General features: G+C 47.4%; 1 protein-coding gene across 7 annotated transcripts in view; it reads right to left on the minus strand.

Moving 5' to 3' along the window:
- DNM1 (dynamin 1) overlaps positions 1–27102 on the minus strand; it is a 103568-nt gene that overhangs the window by 22036 nt on the left and 54430 nt on the right. For 5 of the 7 annotated variants that reach the window (XM_077835693.1, XM_077835694.1, XM_077835692.1 and 2 more), the window contains exons 11-14: positions 20600–20686; positions 20277–20347; positions 18772–18823; positions 15239–15352 (exon numbers count right to left, since the gene is read on the minus strand). In XM_077835693.1, the coding sequence (XP_077691819.1) occupies positions 15239–15352; positions 18772–18823; positions 20277–20347; positions 20600–20686 (324 nt within the window). Of the gene's footprint in view, positions 1–13946; positions 14025–15238; positions 15353–16267; positions 17289–18771; positions 18824–20276; positions 20348–20599; positions 20687–27102 lie in introns of those variants that run through there. The other 2 variants (XM_077835695.1, XM_077835696.1) reach the window with 2 other exon arrangements.

A 27102-nucleotide genomic window follows, 5' to 3' on the forward strand; every position in this document is an offset into this window, starting at 1 on the left:
GAGATGTACTTTATGCAAGATGACATGGGAGATATCATTAGAAAGGTTATGATTTACTGAATGCGATTATCCAATGTGTATGCCTGTATCATTTCTGTATCTGAAGATATGAATATTGACTATGTATCTGTATTTCAACTATGCTACTTTGGGTGATGCCCACTGATAACACTTCAGGTACAACAATGAAAAAGCCAGACAGGGCAGATGGCCAATCAGCGAGGACAATGAGCTGTGAAAAGCTTGGCCTTCCTGTGGACGCTCCATACTGCCACTGACTCATGGACACTGTGATACTACAGGGTCAGGTGGTCTTGTCACCTGATACTAAAACATTACCTGGGACTCCTTGCAACTTTCCACTGTAAGGGAAGGGGGGGCGGGGGGGTCAAGTTTGGGAAACAAAGGATTCCCACCTTATGTAAATCCTATTTAAGGGTGGGGAGGAAAGCAAACAGGACTCCTCCTCTCTATCGCCTGTCAGCCCAAGAAGAAAGACTGCAAAAGAGAAGGCAAGGGGGGAGTACAGACTGAGACAGGGGTCCAGTCTGAAAAGAAATATAACTGCCTGCAACAATATCTAGGGTGAGAAATACTATTTGTATCTAATTTCTTTAGTGAAACCAGTTGTTTTTGTGTTTGATTTCATTTGCTTAGTAATCTGCTTTGTTCTGTTTGTTACCCCTTTTACCACTTAAAATCTGCCTTTTATAGTTAATAAAATGTGTTTTGTTTATTATTAAACCCAGGTTCCCGTAATTTCTAACAGGGGGGCTAAGAAGCGTGCACACCTCTCTCCACATTGAGGGAGGGGGCGAATTTCATAATATATCTTTGTGTCTGCACTCCAAGGGAGGTGGACATCTGAGTCCTGGAGCAAGTCCCTTAAACTGAGTCTTCCCAGAGCTCATCTGCAGCTGGGTGTGGCCCTGCCTGTGTGTGTGTTCGAGGAGGTTTTAAGAGCCTGGCTCAGCAAGACAGGTTAAAGATGGCCCATGCTGGCAGAACTGGTAGACTCAGTAGTATCTCAGTGCATCAGGTGGCTTCCCAAGGGCTCCAACCCATCACAAATAAGTACCATTTTAAACATTAAATTGATACTTATGATAATGTGCATTTGAGAAAAAAATACATGATATGCGAAGGGAAATGGTGTTTCTTTAAAATCCCCCTCAAAATAAAGCATTGTCCCTTATTTTTCATGTGGTTTTCCCTTATTTCCATCCAACAAAAGTGGTCACCCTAAACAGGGCCCTCACAGCCTGATTCCCCCAGTCCCTCAAGTCAGTCAGGAACTGGCACTCACAGCCCAATTCCCCCATACCTTCAAGAAGTCAGTCAACAATGGGACGCTCATAACCCACCTCTTCTACTCCTTCAGTCAGTCAGCAAGGGAGCCCACGCAGCCCTATTCCCCCATCCCTCAAGGAGTCAATTAGCACCGGGGCTAGGGTTGCCAACTGTCTAATTGCACAAACCCGAACAGCCTTGCCCTGCCCCTTGCCCCGCCCTTCTCCAAGGCCCCCCTCCACTCACTCCATCCCCCCACCCTCACTCACTTTCACTGGGCTGGGGCAGGGGGCTGAGGTGCAGGGGGGGTGCAGGGTGTGGGCTCTGGGAGGGAGTTTGGGTATGGGAGGGGGCTCAGGGCTGGGGCAGGGGTTGGGGTGCTGGAGGGGGTGAGGGGTGCAGGCTCCCAGCAGGTGGCTTACCTCAGGGAGCTCCCAGAAGCAATTGGCATGTCCGACTCCTACGCTCGCAGGGGCGACCAGGCAGCTTTGCGCACTGCCCCTGCCACAGGCACCACCCCTGCAGATCCCATTGGCCACAGTTCTCAGCCAATGGGAGCTGCGGAGTTGGCACTCGTGGAAGGGACAGAATGAAGAGACCCCCATGGCCACCCCTGCACCTAGGAGCCAGAGGGACATGCTGGTTGCTTCTGGGAGCTGCATGGAGCCAGTGCAGGTAGGGAGCCTGCCTTAGCCCCGCTGTGCTGCCAACTGGACAGTTAGCGGCCTATTAAAATCTCCTGGATTGGTTTCAGTAGCCACTGGGAGATCAGTTCCAATTCGGGAGACTCCTGGCCAATCCAGGAGGGTTGGCAACCCTAACTGGGCCCCCTACCACTCGATACCTCCATCCCATAAACAAGTCAGTCTGCTCTGGCATCCTCACAGCCCAGCTTCCCCATCACCTCAGGTTGTCATTGAGGAATGGGGCCCACAAAGCCCCATATTCCATCCCTTCAAGGAGTCAGACAGCAACAGGGCTCTCACAGCCCAATTCCTCCAACCCTAGGAGGATTCACTCAGCGACAGGGCCTTCACAGCCCAGTTCCCCCATCCCTTCAAGGAGTCAGTCAGCAATGGCACCCACACTGCCTAGCTCCCACATCACCTCAAGAAGTCAATCAGCAATGGAGCCTCACAGTCTGATTCCCCTACCCCATAAGACAATCAGTGAGCAATGGGGCGCAGACAGCCTGATTCCCCTATCCCCTCCAGGGGCCAGTCAGCACCTCTCAGCCTGACTCCATCATCTCCTCAAATAGTGATTGAGCAGGGTGCTGACAGCTATAAACTCTCTACCTATCTAATCTGTCTAGGCATTTATATCACACTCAGTACTGTATCTGTTCTGGGCACCCTCCCTCAAGTTTGTGTATTAATCGCTGAGAGCCTTTCCAGTGACCAGCCACAGTGGCTCCATCCCATTCTGCTCTCTACCATTCATGGCATGTGGCTGTTCTCACCACAGATACCTCGACTCCTGGTCTCATTATAGCATACTGCCATCTGCTTGTAAATGCCACCAGCCATCTGAGTTGGGGGGTTTATTCTTTGTTAAACCTGAGTTTAAACAAATCAAGTGAGATAAAGTGAGGTGGTCATGACTGCAGATTAAAAAGTCTTATTTTCATTATTAACCTTATTTTCAAGTTTCTGGGAAAAAGCCAATCATTTGACACAAAAGTTGATAATTTCTCATAAGGATTAATGGAATTTAAACCACTTTTTGTCTTAGAAAAGCTGACACACCTCGTTCATCTTGCTACTTCATCCTACACTATGAAGGGCTCACATTAATTTTTAAATAATAATAGTGACACAAAACACAAGGTAGGGTTCCAATGGCTCTTCTTTGCCACCAGGAGCTCAAACAGCAACTTTGTGGTTGGAGTGGTGTGGGATATTTGCGGGCCAGTTAAGGACCTTTTATATGGAAAATGACTAACAGCCATCATTGAAAATTCAAGCCAGTGTCCTTCTGACTAATCAAAACCCCAGGTGAAATGGGTGGCTAAACAGATGGGGAAAACGTTAAAAACTGAGGCCTAAATTTTCAAAAGTGATGAATGATTTTGGATGTCTCAATTTTGGGATGTACAGTTTGAGACACCTTTCGAGGACCTGATTTTCAGAGTGGGAGGGCTCAGAGCTTTCCGATTATCCTTTAAAGTGTCTCCAGTTAAGCAGCTAAAAACTGAGGCACCCCACATTTAGGCCCCGATTTTTTTAGATTTAAGCTTAATTTTGAGATCTGGATTCAGAGATGGATGAGGTTAGAAATCAGGGGATTTTTTGGCTTTAACCCCAATAACTGAAGATCAGACTCTCCTCTCTCTTACTCAGGGGAAGATATGAAGTCTTTACTGGAGTTAATCTGGATTTACATCAATGTAACTGAGAGCTGAATTTGGCCCAAGGGCCCTACTTGTAAGTGTACAGCTCTAGTCAGGTATTGCTATACCAAAAGTGATCAAAAGAGGGAACCATTATACCAAACGCCTCACCTCAAAGCAGAGTGCAGATGTCTGAGATAACTCCAATAGAAATGTATTATGTATGTAACCGTCCCCCTTGTGTAGGGGTTCTGGTGTGTACGTCATGCTTGCCTCAGCTGGAAACATGGAGAAATGTGATCCCTTACAGGGGAAAGGGGAATAGAAAAGGCAGGCAGGCTGCTAGCAGAGATCCCAAAATCTAACTGGAAAATACAAGGGCAGAGAAGCGACTGTAGATGGTGATGCTGCTGACACGTTTCATAGGCAGATGGAATCAAAGCCAGAGAAGATGATCTGACCATTATAATGGCCCTAAAGGCCTTAGTCAGCTATCTCACTAAGTCCTATTAATTCCTAAGTATACTGGTATACTCCTCTACATGTCTCAGATCCCCAATGAAAAGGTCAAATGACATTATCTGTTACAATATAATGTAGTGCTGGGAAAGATGTCCTGGAAACAGATGTTCTCTGGGATGGACAGAACAGGGACAGCTTGGGCAGCAACAGAGCTCCCGTACCCCTCCCACCACTGATCCAAAGGGACCAAAGATAGAAATGGTATTCAGATCTTAATTCCCCTGTTCTTTCTGTTGAGACTGCCAACCAAGGTGCCAGTTAGTCGAAATTCAGGGGGGTGAGTATTTTTGTGATGCGGATGCCTATTGATTAGGAATCTGGCTGAGACCCATAAAGCTCATTTCACATTCTGAAAATCACCTAACAGCTTCCAAATTGCAATAACTTTCAGCCACTACTGCTCCAGTTTGCAGATGAACTGGTGACTTAGAGGAGATGAACACCCATTGCTAAGCCCCAGGCAAGCCAACCAGTCCTACTGCAATCTCTCCTACTGAAGCACCTTATGCATCACCCATATGCAAACTCTGTGCTACCCAAAAAAGTAACTTCAATGTAGATGGCAGCTAAAGGAATAAGACGTAGAAAATGCTCCTCACATCTTTTTACAATGTCAGAAAAGTTTGGAGCTGGATGCAAAAGAAACATCTCATAGCAAAAAAAAGCAAGAAATCTAGTGGTGAGAGCAACAGAATTCCCCAGGTCCTAGGACCTAGGTGATGGTGTATGTGCGTCTTTACCTGTACCCTTTGTTTCCATCAAGGCCTTAGAGTTCTTCCCCTTCATCACATAGGAATTGCTTTTGTAATGCTTCTAGCCTCTGCATGCTGTCACTTCCCACACCATTGCAATAATGCCACTCAACAGAGTTTGATCTCCGTTACACCAAGGTAAATCTAGAGTGAATTCAATGGTGTTAGGACCAAAACCTGGACCCACTACAGCTAATGGGAATTTGTCGTTGACATTAATGTGACCAGGATTTGGCACTTTCTCCAGATTTACACCAGTGAAACTGAGGTCAGATTTTGGACCCTTGACTCTAATGTGCACTAGGAGCCATACACACATATAAAGATTCATATTCCCAGTCTCTAAGTGCACTGGGAGCCAATACATTAGCACCAGGCTTCACTCTCTTAAGCTGGGAAGACAGCAAATTCCATCACACAGAATGCTAGTGCCAGGTTCCCAGGTTCTGTGGGCACTGCATCTGTGCCCTGGAGCAAGATTCAAACCAACATCCTCGAGGAGCAATTAGATCCATATTGCTGCTTGCTAGTGTATGATTTTTCAGCTTTGGGGGTAATGAGAGCCATACAAGAGCTAGAGCACTGGTGCCAGGAGGTAAATCCCCTGGCTCTTGATTGCAGCATGATGCACACAGACACATTCGGCCAGGGCTGCTCTGACCTGCCATCTCACCATGCCTACACCCCAGTCTCTCAAAAGTCCTTCCTCCACTCTTCCCATCTTCTCAGTTTTCACCCCAGCCTGTTTTATATCAATACTCTGACTTCATTTCCTGAATGTAGAGACAGGAAAGAGTGTAACGAGCTGCTGAGGGCTGAGCCTTTTAAAGTTTTGGCTGAGCCCTCTGCCCATATGTTAGCAATCAGGCAATGTGTGTGGTGACTGAGACATCCCAAGAGCAATGCAGCCACAAGGAGGGGGGGAAGGGGCTCTCCCTCCAGCCTGACAGACGCAGGAAAAAATCAGAGAGGGAGGACTAGGTGCCAGTACACCCTGGGCTGGGGGAGGTGGCTTTGTGGAGCATGGTTCAAAGATCCTGGCTTGATCCCAAAAGGCCTGTGTTGCTCATCAAACATCTCATTTTGGTGGCAAGGCAGAAAGAGGATCATAGCAAAGGAGAGGCTGCCCTCTCAGCAGCAAAATATCTATCCCATGAAACACATGCATAGCCAAGGAATTACAGTGAAGCCAGCAAGGGGAAGGAGGTAACATTGTGGGCTATAGGAAGCAGGACACTAAAGTGCAAATACAGGGAGAGAAGGGGTATTGGGGTGACAGGGTCTAATCAGGCCTGGTTAGTCTCACCCCTTTTAAAGGACCATCATTCCTAACTATAATCATAATGCTTGCATGGAGGACCCTGAATGCAGCAAAACCAGTGTGGTCCATTTGCACGGTAGGAGGATAAGAAGAGTCTATGCAGGAGATCTATACCCCATGTACACAGTAAAGCACAGCTCCATAGGGGTTGTGGGGAGGCACTGCCATAGAAAAGAGACTTGTGGCAGTGTGGCACATGGATCCCCTAGCCATTAACCCCTAGTCATGGAGGGCAAAGCATAGTGTTTGGGGGAAGGACTGAGACTACACCTGTAGCTCCGTGGCCTGAGAGGAGGCACCCTAAGGGGGTCCCCATTGAGTACCCTTGTTACTCTGGCTCTGTTTTGGGGCCAGTGTATTTTAGATGGTCGTGGTTTGCATTCTTAACTGAATGTGCATTGTTCTCCTCTGGGCCTTCATCCCCAAATACATTTTAAACAGCCAGGTAAAAATATAGCATAGCTGGATTGGAATGAGGGCTCCTGGTTTGTTCGCAGGCTATTTCCTCTGCCCAGCCAGTCACTCTGTACAAAAAGGACTGGTGTTTTATATACTGGATACACATGAAGCTGAAGCTGATGGGGAAGCCCACACATGCATTCAAAGGAGGAATTTGGCTCTTGGAGTGCTAGGAGATGACTGACAGAACTATCAGACCTCACCATAATTAAGGAGGAGGACAAACCCAAGATAAGCTGAAGCTCTTATGACAAGTAAAACTTTGTGCACAGAGAGTCCAAGTGTATGTGTTCTGATTTATGGCTCTTGTGGAATTAAAAAAATACTGACTGAACCAAATGCTACTATTAATGCTAATGTACTTTGCTTTTCTCTAGTGTCAATGATGTGCTGGAGCTGGCGTTAGAGAGACCATTGTTAAAATCCCACCACCAAACTGACAGGAGGGTTGTGGTGATCTCCCTGTCTCAGGGGGTCAGCCCCACCTTAGATGGGGTCAAATCATCCGTGAGAAAAATAAATGATTTTTTTGGCCTCATCAAATTACTTTGGAACAGTAAAGTCTTCACTTTTGTAATAGATCAAATTGTACCAGGAATTCAGTATTTTCAAAAATATTTACAGTGAAGATTCCCCCAGACTGCCTACAAATTATTTGCCCCATCTACCTCCCCACGATTCCAGTTAAACCCTGTTCCCAGTCAATTTGTTCAGTAACAGTGTACAACAATGCCCAGCATAGGGCCTTTTGTTTGCTCATTGTTGTCACCTCCTTCCTGTATAATGAGATTTAAATGGGGAAATAAATTAATAGATTTTCCCCCAACCCTTAAATGTTCCTCATCACGGGTTTAACCTATTAGGGACAAAGCAGGAGCACTGGGTGTTCATGTTTTTAGCCATAGATTTAAACTCTCTCCTCTGGCTCCCCCTCCCCTGTGTGTGAGCGCTGGTGGGTTGCAGATTGTACCTAAAGCACTCTTTATCCCTGCAGCACAAGAGAGGAAGTGAACCACATGGCCCGGGGAACATCTGGAATCGCTACACAGGAGCCAAGCATCAGAGAGAAAGCGGCATTCCTCAAGTTTCCATCCAAGGTATGGAACCTTCCTTTCCTCCGCGCAACCTTATCCGTCAGATGGCTCACTTCCTGTCAACCTCTGACCTCCGCAGCAGCCAACAAGCTCCTCCCTCGAGTCTAGTTAGCATTGCACTGCCACGTCAATTGAGGCAGAAAGACAGAAGGGAAGCAAGAGAAGGGAGGGAGCAAAGACTAGAAAGAGGGAGGGAGGGAGGCACAGTGAGTGCCAGACGCAATGGGGGGAGGAAAGGAGGGAACTCGGATCGCTCCCATGGTAGCCGGAGGCTAGCTGCAAAGGCAACTGGCCAACACGGGTCAAAGGACCCTTGTTATGGGCTTGGAACCGAAGGCTGGTCTTGTTTGCTCTTTGCTCCGGACCCTGGGTAGAGCGACGTTCTACAGAACTGAGAGCTGGGAGGAAGGAGATCAGGATGCATCGGGCCTGAGCGTCCTCCCACCCGCTGCCACCAACTGCTGCGCCAGATGTGGGGGGTTGAATAAAGCAACGAAGTCTGCACATCTGGGCAACGGCCAAGACTCAGAAACATCTTCTCCTGGGTTCGAACAGCAGTAATTTATTTTTATTTTTTAAAGGTACGACGTGCCCGGGGGAATGGGGCATCAGCCTTTTGATGCCAACATCGGAAGAGAAAGGGGTGTGAAGGTTCGCTCAGTGCGGGGTACAGGCAGGGAGCAATCCCCCCTTCTTTCCAGCTGCCAATGGAGGAAACTTCTTCAAGCAGGACTTGGACTTTCCCTCACCCTCTCTCTGTCCCCAAAACACCAGCCCAGAGGCAGAAAGGGGGAAGGACTAACGTGCTGCTGCTAGCTGGAGAGCTGGACACAGAGGCTCCACTCCGTCTGCCCAGTGTTCAGACTACCTGTTCAGGACTACGAGATTGTACAGTAGTCTGCACATTGGTTAGGCTGTGCTGGGATACACCACACACACTGCCGGTGCCGCACAGGGATGGAAACGCCTGCATGGCAGCGGGAAATGCTGGGGTGTGAGCAACGCATGTTAAATTCACCTACCTCCCCCAGTCTGCTGGGAAACTGATGCTTGGATCCTCACCTGATGCTCACCTTTATCTGTCACTATTCGCCATCCCACTTGCTGTCTGTCTGTCATTTCCTCCCTGACTCTCCTCACCCTCTCTTTGCAGCTGTTTCTGTTGGCTTCACATGCTTGTTCCAGTGAGAGCCACTCAGGATGCCTTGTGTTTCTTGTGCAGACCTTTGCTATAAGTGTCTAAATCACAAGGACAGGGGCTATCCCCTGGGAGAGTTATGGCTGCATAGTGCCTTGCTAGCAGTCCCTATGAGGAGGAGGCGAAATTAAGCAGCGGGAAGAGACCAGTTGGGGAATTTTATGGTGTAACAAACTTTGTTTATTTTATTAAAAAAAAAAAAAAAAAAGATTTCAGGTTTGGAGATTCTGGGAGGCGCTTTTCTTTAGATGTGGACTGGGAGGGACAGGTAATGTGTATGTGTGTGCAAAACTACTAAATAGAACGAGTGAGTGAGAAAGAACAAAGAGAGAGTTAGAAAGAAGGAGGAGGGAGAGTGTGAGAAAAAGAAAAAGAGACTATGAATGAGAGAGAGAGCATGAGAGTGAATGAATGAAAGAGCAAAAGAGAGTAGGGGCAAAGAGGGAGGGAAGGAGTATGTGTGGTAGAGAGAGATCCTGAGGCTGGTATGATAACTGGGAAGGACTGAGTCTCAGAGCATACCTAGCTCTGTGGTCTCAAAGCAGAAAAATAGGTGACAAAATCTAGCTTGCAGCTGGACTGCTAAAAGCCACCCTCCCATTACAGCACCATCCTGATGGCTGGCAGGGCTTGAGCCACTGCAAAGACAACAGAGAGGGCTTCATGATGTGGCTGATCTGGGGCTTAATGCACAAGAGTGGCAGCTTGTTGTTGGAAAAGTGATCTGCTCCATGTTTCTGAAAATGGGGGTTTCAGAGGGAGATGTAAAGTCTGATGTATAGCAAATGGACACCTACAAGTGTGTGAATAAGGTCATGGCTTCTCCCAGATTATCCTGGCTTCTCCCAGCCAGGATAATCTGCTTGCATTCTCCAGTGATGGAAGAGAAGGGAGGTACGAAGCCAGCACAATGTGGAGTCAGGGCACAACTCTGACCCAGAAGACTCAAAATGGTGTATGAAGAATGTAAAGGATTCCCCATCATATACATGGATCTATAGACATGCAAACACCTACACACCATTTCTCATGCTCACACACACCATCTATGTGCACAGATACTTAACACATGCACATACTCAAATACTAGACACACACACACCAAACATACCCATTCACACAAGCACATAACCTCCTATTATGCACACACCCCATTCTCACTCAAACACAACATTCATACACAATCACGTAACTGCCATGTCATCCACATCCAGTCCCGTGCATACACACCCACACAGGTCCAGGCCATTCATATGGACACATAACCCACACCAGTCTCAAGTACCCACAAATTCAGACACACATATGCACACCTGCACACACAATTAACATACTCAGACATTCATACATGCACATACCATGCACAAACATACACACCCATATGTCATTCTCAAACACATATCTGTGTGCATTCACACACACACACACGCACGCACACGCACGCAATACAAATACCCACATGTATACATTCAACAACACACAGAGACACACCTCGCAATATGAAGTGGAAGCTTCTTGGGGCAGGTCTACACTTAAAAAGCTGCAGGGGTGCAGCTGTGCTGCTGTAGAGCTTTAGTGAAGATGCTACTACGCTGACGGGAGAGCTTCTCCTCTCGGTGTAGTTAATCCACCTCTGTGAGAGGCATAGCTATGTCAGTGGGAGGAGCTCTCCCATTGGCATAGCACTGTCTACACTGGGGGTTAGGTCGATGTAACTACATCGCTTAGAGTGTGGATTTTTCACACTCCTGAGCGATGTACTTATTCCAATGTAATATTGTAGTGTGGACCTGGCCTTAGTGTCTATACAGAACAGCAGTACTGAATTACCAGTTGCACCTTTGCTGCAGTGAAACAATTTGCTATTACTCTCATTCAACTTCCATATAAAGGAATTTCACTCTATGCAAGGATCCTGCGAGCAGGTTCCACCATGCATTTCAGCAGGACAGACACAAACATTTAGCTATGGAAATACACTGATGCCCTCACACAGGTATGAGCCAAGTCCTGCCTTTCTTAGACCATATTCAACCGAACCTTAGTGAGACTTTTGCATAAATAAGGACAGAAGGTCTGGGCTATGCAGTATATTCACAACCAAATTCCCACATGTACTAGAAGCAGACTGTATTCACTTGTCTGTGCAACCACTCAAGTACACACAATGACACATGTACGTAGTCATATGCATCCCAGTTTAAATTAACTCTTACATGTATCAAATGCAGGGCCCATGGGCCCATTCCAGTGCGATGTAGGCCTTGCTAATAGGAACCATGTAGCATATTGTTCATTATGCCTTAGGCTCAGGGCTTAATGCCCCCTGCCACGTAGAGAACTAGAGGAAAAGCCTGGATCCTACCTGTGTAGCTGGGTTGTGTGCTGTAGATCTCTGGAGGGGATTAGGTGGAAGGACACCTTTTTCTGCTTAGGTTCTCATACCATGCTCATCACCATGGTAACTGAGTATCTAATACCAACCAGCTACAGTGCCATGGCTGCCACTCCAGTCTCGGGGGTGGGGTGCTCTCCCTGGCTAGCGAGATCACCTTCTGTCTTAGAGAATGGTCATTGGATCCATAACGTTGCCAATCCACCATCTTGCTGACCTACAAATGTCCTATAGGCAGAACCCAGCAGCACCCAGGAGGTGCTGACTCCCAGTGTGGGATTCCCAAATCCAGGCTGATCCCCCTTTCTGCAGCAGATCTATATTGCAGCTCTCCTTGGGTCAGGGATTTGACTCACACAAAGGAGACTGGAGGAAAAATGGAGAGAGAACCCAAAGAAAGTGCTCTTGGCAGCAGGGCAGAATAAGGAGCCAGCTTTCCACCTCCTCCCCTTCCCCCAGCATGCTCCACCAGCCTCCCGGAGCAAAGGGAGCCCTGTCCTCACTGACGCTTGATGCTGAACCTTTAAGACACTTTTAAGTTCCAATTCCTTTCTTTGGGGGGAAGAGAAAACAAACCAGTGTTGTGGAAAGGTTGGTATTTCACTAATGGGACCCAGATGTCTCTACTCAGACTTGATGCCCAGTCCTGCCGTAACAGGGCAGGGGAGGGAAATGATGAGCTCCGTTCCACCCGCCTCAATTTTTGAGAGGTGCTAGCCTAGCCCAATGTCATCCTGCCACCCCCAGTCCACCCCTAATTCTCCCACCAGATCCCCCAAATTCTGCATCTGGCTCTTCCACCAACGCAAGGGTTTTCTTCCCTGGATTAAACACTCTCATTTCCTTTGGCTGTTTGCTACGGCGCTGTGCAGCTGGGGCAAGAGCCTAACAAGAGCATGAGAAGTCAGGGTTTTTGTCTGTCCAAAACCTAAGTGGATCGGGACTCCCAGGCTGCACTCAGGGTGACTTTGGGGCCTGAAAAGACACCATTCCTCCCTTCAAATCAGGGGGACAAGGAGGCAGACAGCCCTTTCTGGGGAAGAGAGTGGATCTGAGACTGAGACATATGGAGACAGCCATATGTGGATACCAGCCTGGTTTGGGAGTGACGGGTCTGAGAAGTCTCCTCTCAATAAGGGCTAGAGGGGCCGTGGGTGACGGAGACAGCCATGTCGCCATGTGGGGCAGAAGGGTCCTGGAGGACAGAGTCAGCCCTGTCCCTGTGTAGGGTTAGGATGGGAACTCCAAAGCCAAGGGTTCTCCAAGTTGCCCCTGTAATGTACTGACTCTTTAAGCTGAGCCTGGCCATGGAATTCAAGTGGAAGTTACTTCCCTTTCCTTCCCCAGAGGCCGGAGAACTGGTGAGAGGGGGCAGGAGTGGGGAAAAATCAGAAATAAAAACATGTTCCCCCTTCCCCTCCACCCCTTCTCCAGTTAGAACAAAGGATCCTTTCTCCTGTGTTGCTCCTGCCTCGTCAGCACTGGGTCGCCCTGCGTTTATTTAAGGGATGCTGGCTGGCAGGGAGCTGTTTTAATTAGGCTGCTCTACCTCTCACCATGCAGAAGGGAAGCAGTGCAGACCTCCAGCTGTTATTCACCCCCAGGGTTACCCTCCTCGTAGGATAAAAGGGGCGCCCCTTCCCCCACCCATACAGCTGGAGTCTATTAATATAGATTATGCACTGCAACCACAGCCTGCCCGCTCCTTGCTGGGGCAGAGGGGTGGGGGGCTACGCGGTCATCGCTGGAATCCAGATGCAGAAGTTGTTTTTAATTTAAAACAAACGCTCAAGCCTTAAGTTATAACTGCCTGACCTGCATACATAACCATGAGGCGGTGTTGCCACACCAGGCAGCTCTGTCTGAGAGTTCATGGACCTTGAAAAAGGACTGGCTGATTTAAAATCTCCTTTGCACAATCAATTCCAGTTCCTTGCTGATTACGGAACTGATGCATGCCCCAGCTGAACTTAGACCTGGTCTACACCTAAAAAATAGACTGATCTGGCTACTTTTTGCTCAGGGCTGTGAAAAATTTCACACCCTGTGCAACACAGTTAGGTCGACCTAGCCCACACTGCAGACGCAGCTAGGTTGACAGAGGATTCTTCTGTGGTTTTAGCTACCACCTCTCAGAGAGGCGGATTAACTACATCAACAGAAAAACCCCTTCTGTTGATGTAGAAATCATTTACACTTCAGCTGCACAGCTGCAGTGCCATAGCTGTGCTTCTGTAGAGTAGACATACCCCCAGCTCCTGGTCAGGGAATGACATTTCAGGCCTGATTCTCTACTGTGTGGCACCTTGTGTCATCATTTCCAACTGTGCAAAGTGGCTGTTAAATGTGCCCACTGATATAACTGAGTGGAGAATTCTGGTCTGGTAGCAGTTTACAGGTATGTTGCACAGGTATAAACCATGACACAAGGTACACGGCCCTTTGTCTTCCTGACAAGTAGTTTGGAACCATTGCTTGGAAAAGCTGACTGAATCTGAATCCATTTGTAGCCATCCCCCAAAGTATTTTTATCCCTGGCAAGTTGAGTGGTATTTGAGTTTAAATTCATGTCATTCTGATTACCTTCTTGCTGTTCATTCCCACTATTCAGAGATTTAGGCCCAGGGGCCAGAGATTTTGTCTTCCTTTATGACTGGCACACTGTTGACAGTAGACAAATAAATAAATAAATAACAATAACTTCAATTTGGACATGATTCTGGCATCTGCTATCTTGCTCCCTGCTTGAGTGGAAGAGGAAGCACTGGGAAGCCATGATTCCCAACTTTCAGGAATATCTATTTTTAAGGAGGGTCTACAGAGCAGATCCATGCTACTTTCTCATTTATTTTCTGCATGTACTATTATAGTTTGTTAATAACAGTACGCAGCACTTTCACATTCAAAGCACTGTATGAACATGAATTAATTGATCTGCCCAATACCCAGATGAGGTGGATGAGTACCAATATTCCCATTCTGCACATGAGGAAACAGACAGAGAAGTAAAGTGACTTACCCAAGGTTACAGAAGGAGTCAGTGTCTGAGCTGGGATTTTAATTCCATAGCTCCTGGCTCTGCGTCCTGTACTCAGACAACTAGGTCACACCTCTCTTGAGTGACCACACAAGACTAGAGTGAAGCTTAGCCACAATTTAAATAGTCACTATAGTTATGGCTGAGAGTACCACAAAGCCCTGGGTATCAGAGCACTAACCCATCCCCTCCCTCCTGTGAGTCGGCCTGCCACAATAAGACAGAAAAGTGCCCTGCCCACTTTTTACTGACTCAGGAGCTCCAAGCACAGTCATTTCCAACTGGATTTTCTCTTCAGTGCCAGGAATGCTACATCCAAATTAACTCCATGACCTTCACATTTAAAAGGAAATATCCTCATTCCAGCTGAAGCAATATCAAGGCCCCACTAAGAGTCAAATACAAGGCACAAGGCAGTAGATCCATGGGCTGGTGGAGGGGCTAGGCAGCAGCTGTTTGAACACTAACATATACAGGGTGTGACTAATGTGCAGGGGTCCATTTGGGCTTGCCCCTAGGGGAACATACAATTCTATACCCAACCAACAGAATCTGTGGCATCCTGATTATGGCTCCCGATCTCCTGCATCCCTTCCTGGGAGGGGCTGAATACTGGTTTGTGGGATCACTCCAGGTCCCAGGGGTATGGGCTACTTTAAAAAAGCAGGTAATTAATACACAGAAAGTGTACTTATAATACCAAGCCACTGTAGGGAGCTAAGGGCCTTCTACAAAATGCTCAGCCCCTGAAAGTCAATGGGAGTTGAGGGTTCTCAGCACCACACAGAACTAGGTACCAAAGCCATAATTCAACCAGCCCTGAGGCTGGGCCACTCACCTCATCATCCTTATACCACGAGAGGTTCTCAGCTGTTAGGACAAACCAGTATTCCTTGGCGCCGCCCTTCATGATCCCAATGTTATTGATGGTGAGCCAGCCTTTTCGGATCACCTGTGGGGATGGAAATTGTCAGTGTCAAACATGGCACTGAGAACCTAGTCCTCCTAATGGCTGGGGAGAGAGCAGAGTGTGTCCCTACACACACAGACCAGGACAACAATGACCAGGACCACCGTGCTCTCTGCTCCTGCCAAAAAGCCCCTCACTAATTTGGAGCTCCGAGGCGATCTAGCCTGCACCTGTCTCCAAACAGGAGAAGGGCTAGGAAGGAAAGGAGTGGAAGGGAGGCAGGAGAGAACCTGGCTCTGTTGGGGGTTACACCATTTGCCAAGCACTCAAGGGGAAGAGAGAACTGTAGAGAGAATCTCAGACACTGGCCCAACCCACAGAAACCAAATCACAGCAACAATCACACCCAGAAAAGGCCAGGCCTAGAAAGAGCAAAGGAAGAAGCACACCCTGGCAGAGACAAGGAGCTCTCCCACCACTTGGGGTTGGAGCAGACTGCTTCACAGAGCTCAAGGGGATGCAATTCAAGAAGAAAAGTAGAGAGAGGTAAATGAAAAACAAATTATTTAATTTAGTAACACAAGGAGATACTGAACATCTGGGAATAATGATGCATCTGGAATTCACACCCTGAACTTAACTGTGTGAGATAAGTGGCACTGTTACTATATATATGTACATTAGCTTTAACACAGATATATATAAGCTATAGATATAAAGTCCCATATTTACATTCTGTAAGTGAGCTAGGAGATTATTGATTAGCGGACTTTGTAACTTTAAATCAATGTTTGTCTATTCCTGTACATGTGAGTTAGTAGAAAGAGTATATGTATGTAATAGCTTAAATATAAGCATTATATATACATATATATATGTGAATGTGCACTACTGCAGGTGTTCATCATTGTACATGTGTGCATGAGCCTGTGTTACTGCACATGTGAATTAGCCTATATGTGTATGTATCGCTGCATGTTTGTGCATGTTAAAAATGAGTGTGTTGTAAGCAGTATGTATGTGAACGGCTAGGTGTTTGTGCATGAATGAATACTGTTTTGTGTGACTTAATAAACATCTGCATGGTGTCTGAATCAGTGCATTCATTGTCCATATCTGTAGGCAGGGATGAGTGGATTGTCACTCCTCTCTTTCATGCTGCTGATTGTTAAAATTCACAATGGACCAATTCTCTCTGCTGGCAGAAGAGGGCACTAAAGCTGAACCCCAGATCCTGATCTCTAGATTGAATGGTCTCCCCAGCTCCTCCTGCTTACACACTTTAGAGGCAGCTAAAGAAATTCTCATCAACATGCTGCCTTTGCTCCCCACTTCCACTTCATCTGTATCTAACATCAGCAGCCACTTCCCCCCACTGCAGTAGCAGGTGGAATGGTCCATGTGCTGTTCCTGATCCTGCTTTCCCCAGATGCATCATTAATGCTCATTAGCACAGCCTGCTGAGCGGCCTTCTACTCACCAGGATCTCATCCTGCAAAGGGGAACCATAGCAACAGCAGCAGAGAAGAGAGGAGAGGAGCAGAGAGAGGAGAGATTGTTACTAGGAAAAGAAGAGTGGAAGGAGGAAAGAGCCTCAAAAATTAATCATCAGAATCTTTTACCAAATTAGCATGTCAGCTGCGAAAACATCAAAGACCCCAGGCCCCAAAATAAAATCTGCTAAAGGAAATGAAAGCTCAAGCTAGTGACAGGCAAATCCACAAATGAAACGGAAAAGGACTGGCTCCCAGAGCCATTCCACACCCAGGGCAAAGGAAAGGTACTTGCTGGTACCCTTCAGAGGATGGTCTCCCTGCAGCTGGGAGATACCCAGTAAAGACCTTCAGAAATAGCATCCAGAGAAAGCGATGATCCAGCTGAACCTGCCAACCAGCCTTCAGCAACTCTGAAGCTCTAACTGTGTTTCAGGGAAAGGTGGCCAAATATATTTTGAAGATGATTCACTCCAGATGAGCACCTGGGGTTGGAAAGGAAGAGGTTTTTCACCTACATTCTTTGCTGGGCTGCTTCTGTACCCTCCTTCTGCAGAAAGTGCCCATATCTCTCTGCAGACCTTCCAGGCCAGATAACTCTGTGGTTCGACCCCATAGCTCTAGGACAGGAAGGTCTTCTTTGCCCCTCTGGATTTCAATAGGACGTACACTCCATGCGCTTACTACAGAGAGGCAGCAGGGACTTCACATTCCTTTCACTATTCTCTCCCAGGAGAAGGCTCCACCATGAGGATGCCCAACTCAAGCAGGGCTGATGGGTGCCAATGACATCTTCCCAAGCAGGTGGGTTTAAAACGTCCCTTTCAGGTGGGACTTGCCTCTTCCAGAAAATGTGACCCCAGAAGTTCTGCAAATTGCCCTTTGGCCCCCAGACAGTGGAGACCATTCATGTGGTCAAGAGAGGTGACTGGGAAAGAAAACTCTGGCATGGCAGTTTAGAGCTGGGGCTGGGGGAACTGGAGAGAATAGTTTGCCCCAGTTTTTGATGGACTGTAAACTTGCATCAGGACCCACCAAATCAGAGAGCATCCTCCAGCTCTTGCCTGCATAGAAAGGTCAAGCGCAGCTGGGAGAAGTGAATGATGCATCCAGGGATGTGAGCTGAATTAACACTGACATCTGCCACTATCCAGAAAGCAGTGGCTTATATGGCGAGACCCCTGATCCTCCCCCTGCACTTTCAGCTCTTTATTGGACCATTTGATAATTTAACTGTCTAGCATGTTGCTGGCCCAGTTGTAAAGCATGGTGAACCCATCAGGGAAATGCAAGGTCACCCAAAGAAATGGATGAAACTCGAGATGCTCTGGACTCTGCCCAATACCCAACGCCAGGATGATAGTAGAAGGGGACTAGGTCATCATATGCAAAGTGACACGGTTTCTAAACCAGTTCTCTACTGCAAGGATCCCAGCCTCCCCTCTTTTAGAGGGTCTTGCACCCTGCATACCTCCCTGCACTGAGGAAAGTCTGCAGCACCCATCCTTTGAGCTCTAAGCTAGGGCAGATGTTCCAAGCCCCTGTAATCACCTTGTCAATCTCCCTCATGAGATTCTGCTGGGCCAGCTCCTCCATTCACTTACCCTTAAAGCCAGTGGGGTTTCACCAGAGACACTAAAGAATATGATTTGGACCTTGTATTTAAGCAGCTAATAGACATCCACAGTCCTAGTCTTACTGAGGACAATGCCAGCTCCATACATAACAATTGTTCTTTTGCAGGAGGGACAGCCCATATTCTTCCGAAATGCTTCCCCTTTGTCCTTCTCACAAGCTTCCCTAATCCCATATATTTCAGTGGGGCTAAGGTGTCTCTCTAATCTTCTTCCCATCTGCCTCTCTTTATACCTTGAAGAGCTGCTGTGTCTGGCTCAACATCTGCTCAACTGATAGCCTGTCAAGCAAGGTATGTATCCCGCTCACAGCCTCAAGCAGGAGGGAACTTACCTGGTTGCCAGCTGTCTTCTTCTTGCTCATCTGGCTGCTCCTTTGTTGAGCACTACAAACAAGATGAGACATTCAAACCCCATCCAGCTCTCCCTTCCCTCCTGAATCCTGCTCCCTTTGCAACAGCACATTCACGCTTCTCACCCTCAAGTTCCAAACCCTGTACAGCCCCACCTCACCTACATCTTTGCTCTCAGCCTGACCTACTCAACCCCTTGCTCCCTACGCATCTTCTAAACCAACTGCTGACCACCCCCTCTGTATTCTTCCTTCACTCCTGCCTTCATTCTTTCTCCCATGCCATCCCCTAGGTTTGTAACTCCCTCCCTCTTCTCATGCAACCACTTTCTCCTCCGTCAAACCCCGCTTGTAAACAAGTCTTCCATGAAGCCTTTCAACATTAATACACTGAAGAAAGGAGCCAGACAGAGAGCTCTGCAATGTTTTTAGACTACAGCATCTGCTGGTCTCTGCAGCATTTTGGGACATATCTTGACCTCAAACTGCAAAACAACCTTTGACTGTGATGGGATCTAGGTTTGGCTCTACATGCCTAAACTGTACGGTCTGTCTAAGTTCCAGCATCATCTTCTGGGGACAGAGATCAGGTTTTGCTCCACATTTCATAAAACACTCAGCACACTAATGACTCTCCATGAACAATTTTATAATTCCACCTGATTTTTATTCTTTGTCCTGCCTGGTTGGATATGATCATTCCCTGCCCTTCCCTAGTGTCTTTCACCCAAGTTCTCACTTGTGCTTTACAAACATGAATACTTAGCCTCACAAACTCCTCTGGGGTGAGTCAGTGTCATTATCTCTGTTCTATAGATGGGGAAACTCAAATACATAGGGATTAAGGGACTTGCTCAAGGTCAAACAACAAACTAGTAGCAGAGCCAGGGATAGAATCAAGGTCTCTTGGGCCTGTCCTCTAACCACCAGTCCATCCCTCCTCTCAGTGTGGAATGACATGGTTGACATGCCAACCACAGCACTGTAGATTTTAGCTTTGGGTTTCTTTAATTTCTATCCTGACAGCTCAGTGCTCACTCTGCTATGCCACATTGGAGGCCTAGCTTTACTCCTTGCTTCCCAAGGGGCCTGGGGTTGAGGGGGAAGGGCATGAGGAGGCAACACCCGTCTCCCACCTCCCGAGGATGAGATGCCTCACAATAACCTTCCAACCAATTAAGGAGTTAGTTGGCCTTGTGTGGGGGGTGGGTGGGCTGAAGTGAGACACAATCAAGTTGGGGGGTGTCAGGACTCCACAGAGAACTGCCCTCACCCCCAGGGGAAGAGGGAAACCTATTTCTCTCTTTACCATCCTGCACATTATACCTCACTTCACCCTCCCATCAAAGCCGGTGTGGCAAACTGCTCCAAACTCTCCACCCATGGTGCTCTGCAGTCATGTCCTACAGCCCACCTACCAGAGCACACACAGAGCAAGGCTCCAGGGGAGCAGAGGGAAGGAGGCAGTTCAGGGCACTGGTGCTTACTTGGCGAAGCCAATGAAATCCTCGTGGTTTGTGTTCATGTATGCCAGTTCGATGTCTATCAGGAGCATGACCTAGGGGGCAAAGACATAAAGAAAGTGGGTGAGAGACTAGGGATAGGTGCTACTAACACAAAGGCAGGTAGCAGGAGCCACCATTGAGTTGCCTTATGGCTCTTCTCAGCCAACACCTCCTTGTGCTTTGTGGGCACTCCTCTCCAGATCCCAACTTTACAACAAGGCCCATCTCTATCCCTATAGCTCAGACTCTTTCCCTAAAGGCTTCCCCTCTGCCTCCTGCCCTCAGGCAAGACCTGCAGGCCCTACCTGATCCTTGGTCCTGCCCTCTCGCTCACGAATGTGCGTAGTAACAATCCGCTCCATCTCCTCCCGCAGGTGAGGGTACTGGCTGAGCTGCAGGAGAGAGAAAACACGTGCACGTGGGAAAGTGGGGCAGGGTCTGGGGAATAACACTCCCCTCCCAACCATAACAGGGGTCCTAGAGGGCTAAAGGCACAGGAAAGCCAGAATTGCAGACAGATTTTCCCAAGTTCCTGTGGGGCCAAAGATCTCACTCACTGTGCTTTGAGCTTCTTCAGAGAGCAACCCCCCTATCCTGCAGGAGACCAGACTACTGCCAGCCCAATTTGTTTCACATAGCGAAGGGCCCATCCCCAGATCTGAACACACCCAGTCTCGGGCATGTCTGAAATCCCAGTTTTATGGCTTAAGCCCATGGCTGGTTGTATCCCAATAAGCCCAATGAGTAGTTCTCTGAAGAAGGTCAGCTTCTTATTGGCAACATAGGAAAGTGATGCCATGGCATTGTTGCCCTGGCTTTTGGCTACACTTTTTTTAAAACCTGCAGCAGCGAGTTCTCAGAGTCCAGGTCTACAGACTTGGGCTTGTACTATGGCGCTAAAAACAGCAGTGCAGATGTTGCGGCTTGGGCTCTTAAACTCCCTCTCTGGGCTTCAGAATCCAAGGGCCAGTCTGAGCCCAAACATCTACACAGCTGTTTTTAGCGCTGTAGTACTAGCCCACACTGCTGTGGGCTCTAAAATGCAGTGTACTGTGTAGATATACCCCCTGACTCTAAGGGGAGCATCCTGGGTGAATGAAGATGATCAAAACTGGTCTCACATCCCATTAGCTAGATCACTAGTGGACAGTAGCCTGCCCTAACGAGCAATGCCACAGGTGGAGACGGAGGGCATGGCCAACCTCTCAGGGAACCAGCCTTCTCCCAAGGAGAAAGCAGGAACCCTGGACTTTATGGGTGCTCCGGGTGTGTGGCTATAGCATTTCACTCCCCTTCTGCACTCCCTTTGCACTGGTGCAAGGGAGTGGAAAATCAGGGCCAGCATTCGTGTCACTGGTAAGTCTACTTTACCACTGATCGCTTGTTTCACACCGTGAGAAGGGAATTCAGTTTGCAGCACACAAACAAAAGGGAGTGGAGGGACACTGTCATCTGCAGTTGTTCAAGGCGGCGAATCCATAGAGATTGTGAATGAGAAACATGACAGTGCAAGCCAGGAAGCTGAATGGGGGCCATGGCAACCCTCTGGCGTTCAGGCAGCACTTCCTTTTTAACAAAAAAGTGCCACAGTATTCTACAATAAGGGGGCAGTGGTCCCAGTGAAATCATTGGGAGTTTTACCATTGACTTCAGTGGGATCAGGCTTTTGTTCCTAAACATCACATCCCACAGTGGTGCTACTGCAGCATTTGGGCCAATCCCTGGAGAAGGGAATCATTTTGCTTTCTTCCTTTAAAAAAAAAAGTAAACTTTTTGGGGCAGGGACTGTCTTTTTCATTTGACGTGTGTACAGCACCTAGCACAATGGGGCTCTGATCCCTGATTAGGGCCTCTAGACGCTATTGTAATAATCATAATAATAATTAGGCCCCTTTATTATCCAGTTAATCATTCTCTACTTAGCATTTAACCAGCATGAATCAGCTAATTCCTGCACCATTCCTGAGAGGAACAAGTGCCACTATCCCCCACTTTACTGAGGAATAGTGAGATAAAATGACTTGCCCAAGATCGCACCGTAGGGCCCAAGTGCTGCATTAACCTCAATAGGGCAGCAACCATGTAGTTCTGAGTGCAGGATCAAGGCCTACATTAGCTGAAGTCTCAACTCCAGGCCTGTTGTCAGATCACTCCTTTCTCTCCCCAGAAAGTTGGTTTTTTTCCATTTTGTTCTAATATTTTGAAATATTTCAATTTGACCATTTAACGCCAACTGGAATTTCCTGACATCATCATCATTACCTCCTCCTACTATTTTGGGCTTCATTTTTGGCCATGTCTCTCATCTGCCTTAGTACTGCACTGCCTCAGTTCTGCTGATCTGATGGGGGTTTTTAAATCTGATTTGGCTTTTGGATTCTTATAAATAAAGGACTATGACAATATGCTGCAGGAATCAGCCCAGACCCTGCACAATCACCATTGGAAGCTCAAAGGCATAGGGCAATTGCCATCAAGTACTGAGGTATTTGGGTCTGCTTCACCACTGTGTCACTCTAGGTTAATTGCACCACTGCTATGCCCTTGAAATCAACACAGCTTCCCTGGCATATGGCTGGAGTAAGGGAGCAGGGGATCAGGCCCCTCTCTTTATAAATAACTCTTCTGTTCTGAATGTCACTGGCTCCAGATTGATAGGAACAGCTTTCTGCTCACACTGAAGGTGGCCCCATGTGGAAACGGGCTCCCCTTATACCTTGAGAAGGGGCATATTAAGATTTCCCTTGGATCTTTATAGTCTAGGCTGCTTGTTGCTTTAGAGGGAGAGGCAGCACTTTCTGTTTTCTTCTGAGGTTGAGGGGGTGCTTCATGTCAAAGAATCAAAAACAGGAAGTTGGAAAATCTCTAAGCAAATCTCAGCTTCTTTGACTCAAGAACAAAAAAATAAATAACATGAACAAAGGCAAGGTGAGGTGCAAAACATTCTCAGTTTATTCAAATCAGGATCAACCAGCAAAGGTTACAAGCAAAAGAAACCAATAGCACCACGTTCACAAGACGTCATGCAGGAGGCCTCCCACCTCAGCATGCGTGGGAGAAGCAGGGGTGGGCAAGAAGGGGGACATGAAGACTGGCCACAGGATGTCATGTCCACTGGGGAACATGCAATGGAATGCAAGGGGTGGGGGTGGTGTAATGCCAGCAGTGCAAGCAGCACCCAGAAATGCCATGACTCTGAAAGACGGGAGAGCAGGTGACCCTGCCAGGGGCTCTCAGCCAGTCTGGGAGGGATTTCCACACTCAAGTAGGTTTTCACTTCTGACCTAATTGCATTTCCCTCTCCAGTCATAATGCAAGCTCAAGACCCTCTCTTAAAACAGCCTAGCCCCAGGGAAATCCTCATGACACAGCTCTAGGTCCCTGTTCTTGCTAACACTGAGTGCCCATCTCTTAGTCAGGAATCTTAAGATCTCTAACTGAAAGAATCCTGATTTGTAAGGCACCCTTTCTGCATACATAAGGCTCTGCTGTGCAGTTTGGACACAGAAAGTTCCTGCTTTTTGCAATCCATGAGAGGGGATGCTACATTCCTAGAAGCACTGGCTCCGATTCTCTGCCTCCCGAGCAACTGAACTTCGTGCAGCCTCAGCTGCACAGGGTATTCTTGACTATCTGCTCATAACTACTGCATGATGTTGCTGTGTGCGGTGAAAAACTCTCTCATTATACCCCAGAGTAGGCTGATTTCATTGGTGGATGAAGAGATCCTTGTATGAGCAGTTTTAAAGCACTTTGAGATCATTCAGGATGGAATAAGAGATTATGATTAACAACTATAATAACTAAAGATCCGTAGAAGAGACAAAGCCATCTGTTCTTTGGCGCCTTTGTGAACATGGTTTAGCCATGTGAAGAGAGACTAGCTATTGACTGCTATCGAAGAAACAGCCAAAGTTGGGATGGGGGAGCAATTAGCAGCAGTTCCTTACATGGCCTGATTCTGATTTTATTTACAGCAGTGAAATCGGGTGTAGCTCCCTTCAAGATAGTTTTTCATAGCACACAGCAACATCATGGAGTAGTTGTGAACAGATAGTCAAGAATACTCTATGCAACTGAGGCTGCATGAAATTCAGTTGGTAGGGAGGTAGCATATAGCTCCCCCAATGCCCAGGAAACTTGGATTAACGCTCCTCTTATGAAAAGCTTTGTGGGTCTTTAATAAACAGAGTCTCAATTTTATGTCTCATCCCAGAGGTAGCATAGGCTCCTAACACTATGGTAGGATGGTGGGTATTCTACCATGACAATTCCTGCAGAACCTAGACTTTCCTTGGAGGTCTCTCATCCAAATATTAACTAGCCCTAACCCTGCTTAGTTGGAGATCAAGCAGGTATGCAGCCCAAGACGTATGAAATAATGGACAAGTACTACACATCAGTAAGTCCTCTACACAGTTCATCTCCATAGCTTTACATCATGAGAAAGTGTCACATGTACAGCCGACCCTACAGCTAAATCTGTCCTTCAGGCCCTCAGAATTTCCCATTTTGATTCTGCAACATCTGCCTCCATTGCCCGCTCCAATCCATACAAAATGCTGCTGCTAAAGTCATCTTCCCTGCCAAACATCTTGATCATCTCTCTCTCTCTCATACATACACTTGGAATTCTGTTCTCCCCTCTGCTCCCCCATCCAATAAAAGTTTCTTGCCACTGTTTTCAGAGCCCTGTATAGCTCTGCTCCCCCTCCTTGTCAAACCTCATTTTGTTCCGCATCCTCTGCTCTTCTAATGGCGACAGCCTTGATTCTCTGTTTATCAGCTTCTTGCACCATCATCTCTGTTGCTTCTTCCACACTGCCCCCTATGCATGGAAAACCCCTTCCTGAACTCATCCACAAAGCTCCTACTTTCCTGGCATTTAAGTCCCCCTTAAAGACTCACTTCTGCTGTGCTGTCTATGAAAAATCTAGTTGACATATGTATATTAACTGCATTTTGTCAAGATGAAGGTTAGTCCCACCTAGATCATAGAATCATAGAATATCAGGATTGGAAGGGACCTCAGGAGGTCATCTAGTCCAACCCCCTGCTCAAAGCAGGACCAATCCCCAATCAGATCATCCCAGCCAGGGCTTTGTCAAGCCTGACCTTAAAAACTTCTAAGGAAGGAGATTTCACCACCTCCCTAGGTAACACATTCCAGTGTTTCATCACCCTCCTAGTGAAAGAGTTTTTCCTAATATCCAACCTAAATCTCCCCCACTGAAACTTGAGACCATTACTCCTTGTTCTGTCATCTGGTACCACTGAGAACAGTCTAGATACATCCTCTTTGGAACCCCCTTTCAGGTAGTTGAAAGCAGCTATCAAATCCCCCCTCATTCTTCTTTTCCGCAAAGTAAACATCCCCAGTTCCCTCAGCCTCTCCTCATAACTCATGTGTTCCAGTCCCCTAATCATTTTTGTTGCCCTCCGCTGGACTCTTTCCAATTTTTCCACATCCTTCTTGTAGTGTGGGGCCCAAAACTGGACACAGTACTCCAGATGAGGCCTCACCAGTGTCAAATAGAGGGGAACGATCATGTCCCTCGATCTGCTGGCAATGCCCCTACATATACATCCCAAAATGCCATTGGCCTTCTTGGCAACAAGGGCACACTGTTGACTCATATCCAGCTTCTCGTCCACTGTAACCCCTAGGTCCTTTTCTGCAGAACTGCTGCCGAGCCATTCGGTCCCTAGTCTGTAGCGGTGCATTGGATTCTTCCGTCCTAAGTGCAGGACTCTGTACTTGTCCTTGTTGAACCTCATCAGATTTCTTTTGGCCCAATCCTCCAATTTGTCTAGGTCCCTCTGTATCCTATCCCTACCCTCCAGCGTATTTACCTCTCCTCCCAGTTTAGTGTCATCTGCAAACTTGCTGAGGGTACAATCCATACCATCCTCCAGATCATTTATGAAGATATTGAACAAAACCAGCCCCAGGACTGACCCTTGGGGCACTCCACTTGATACCGGCTGCCAACTAGACATGGAGCCATTGATCACTACCCGTTGAGCCCGACAATCTAGCCAGCTTTCTATCCACCTTATAGTCCATTCATCCAGCCCATACTTCTTTAACTTGCTGGCAAGAATACTGTGGGAGACAGTGTCAAAAGCTTTGCTAAAGTCAAGGAACAGCACGTCCACTGCTTTCCCTTCATCCACAGAACTACTCTATTTATATGTTGTACCCCTCCCCCTAAACTCTATTTGAATGTATGTCTGTCCTCAGATTGTGTGCTCCTTCGGGAAGGGACTTTCTTTTTTGCTTGAAAAGCACCTCACACACTGAGGGCACTGTCACAAGCAATATTAATAAATCACTTTAATAATAGATACGCCCAATTCAAACCCAACCCAAATCTGGATTTATAGGACAAAGACACTGGGCAAACATCAACTCCTCACCTTTGGGTGGGATGAAGGGCTGAGATTTGAACCTGCCACACCCGAGAGTCCAGACATTTCCATCCTGATTCTGTAGATGTCTAAGCCAATTACACAGATGGAGGGAGCAACCTTGCACTGGCCAGGCAAAAGAGCAAAGTTTTTTCCATCTCTAATTTGTAGAGACCAAATTCTGCAGTCCTTGTTCCAGCAAAGCTTCCATTGACTACAATGGGACCATCTCTAGATAAGGACTGTGAAAGGACTTCTGGATTCAGTCCAGCACTATCTTACAGCGGATTTTCTTTTCTTCCTGCCTCATCAACTCCTGGTGACAAGCTCTCTTCTGTCCCATCAGCTACATTTCCCCCTTGCCTCCTTTCCTATTTTCTGTTGCTCAGAGGCCTGG

Source organism: Eretmochelys imbricata, chromosome 16 (genome assembly GCF_965152235.1).
Source record: "Eretmochelys imbricata isolate rEreImb1 chromosome 16, rEreImb1.hap1, whole genome shotgun sequence".
NCBI classification, from domain to species: Eukaryota; Metazoa; Chordata; order Testudines; family Cheloniidae; genus Eretmochelys; species Eretmochelys imbricata.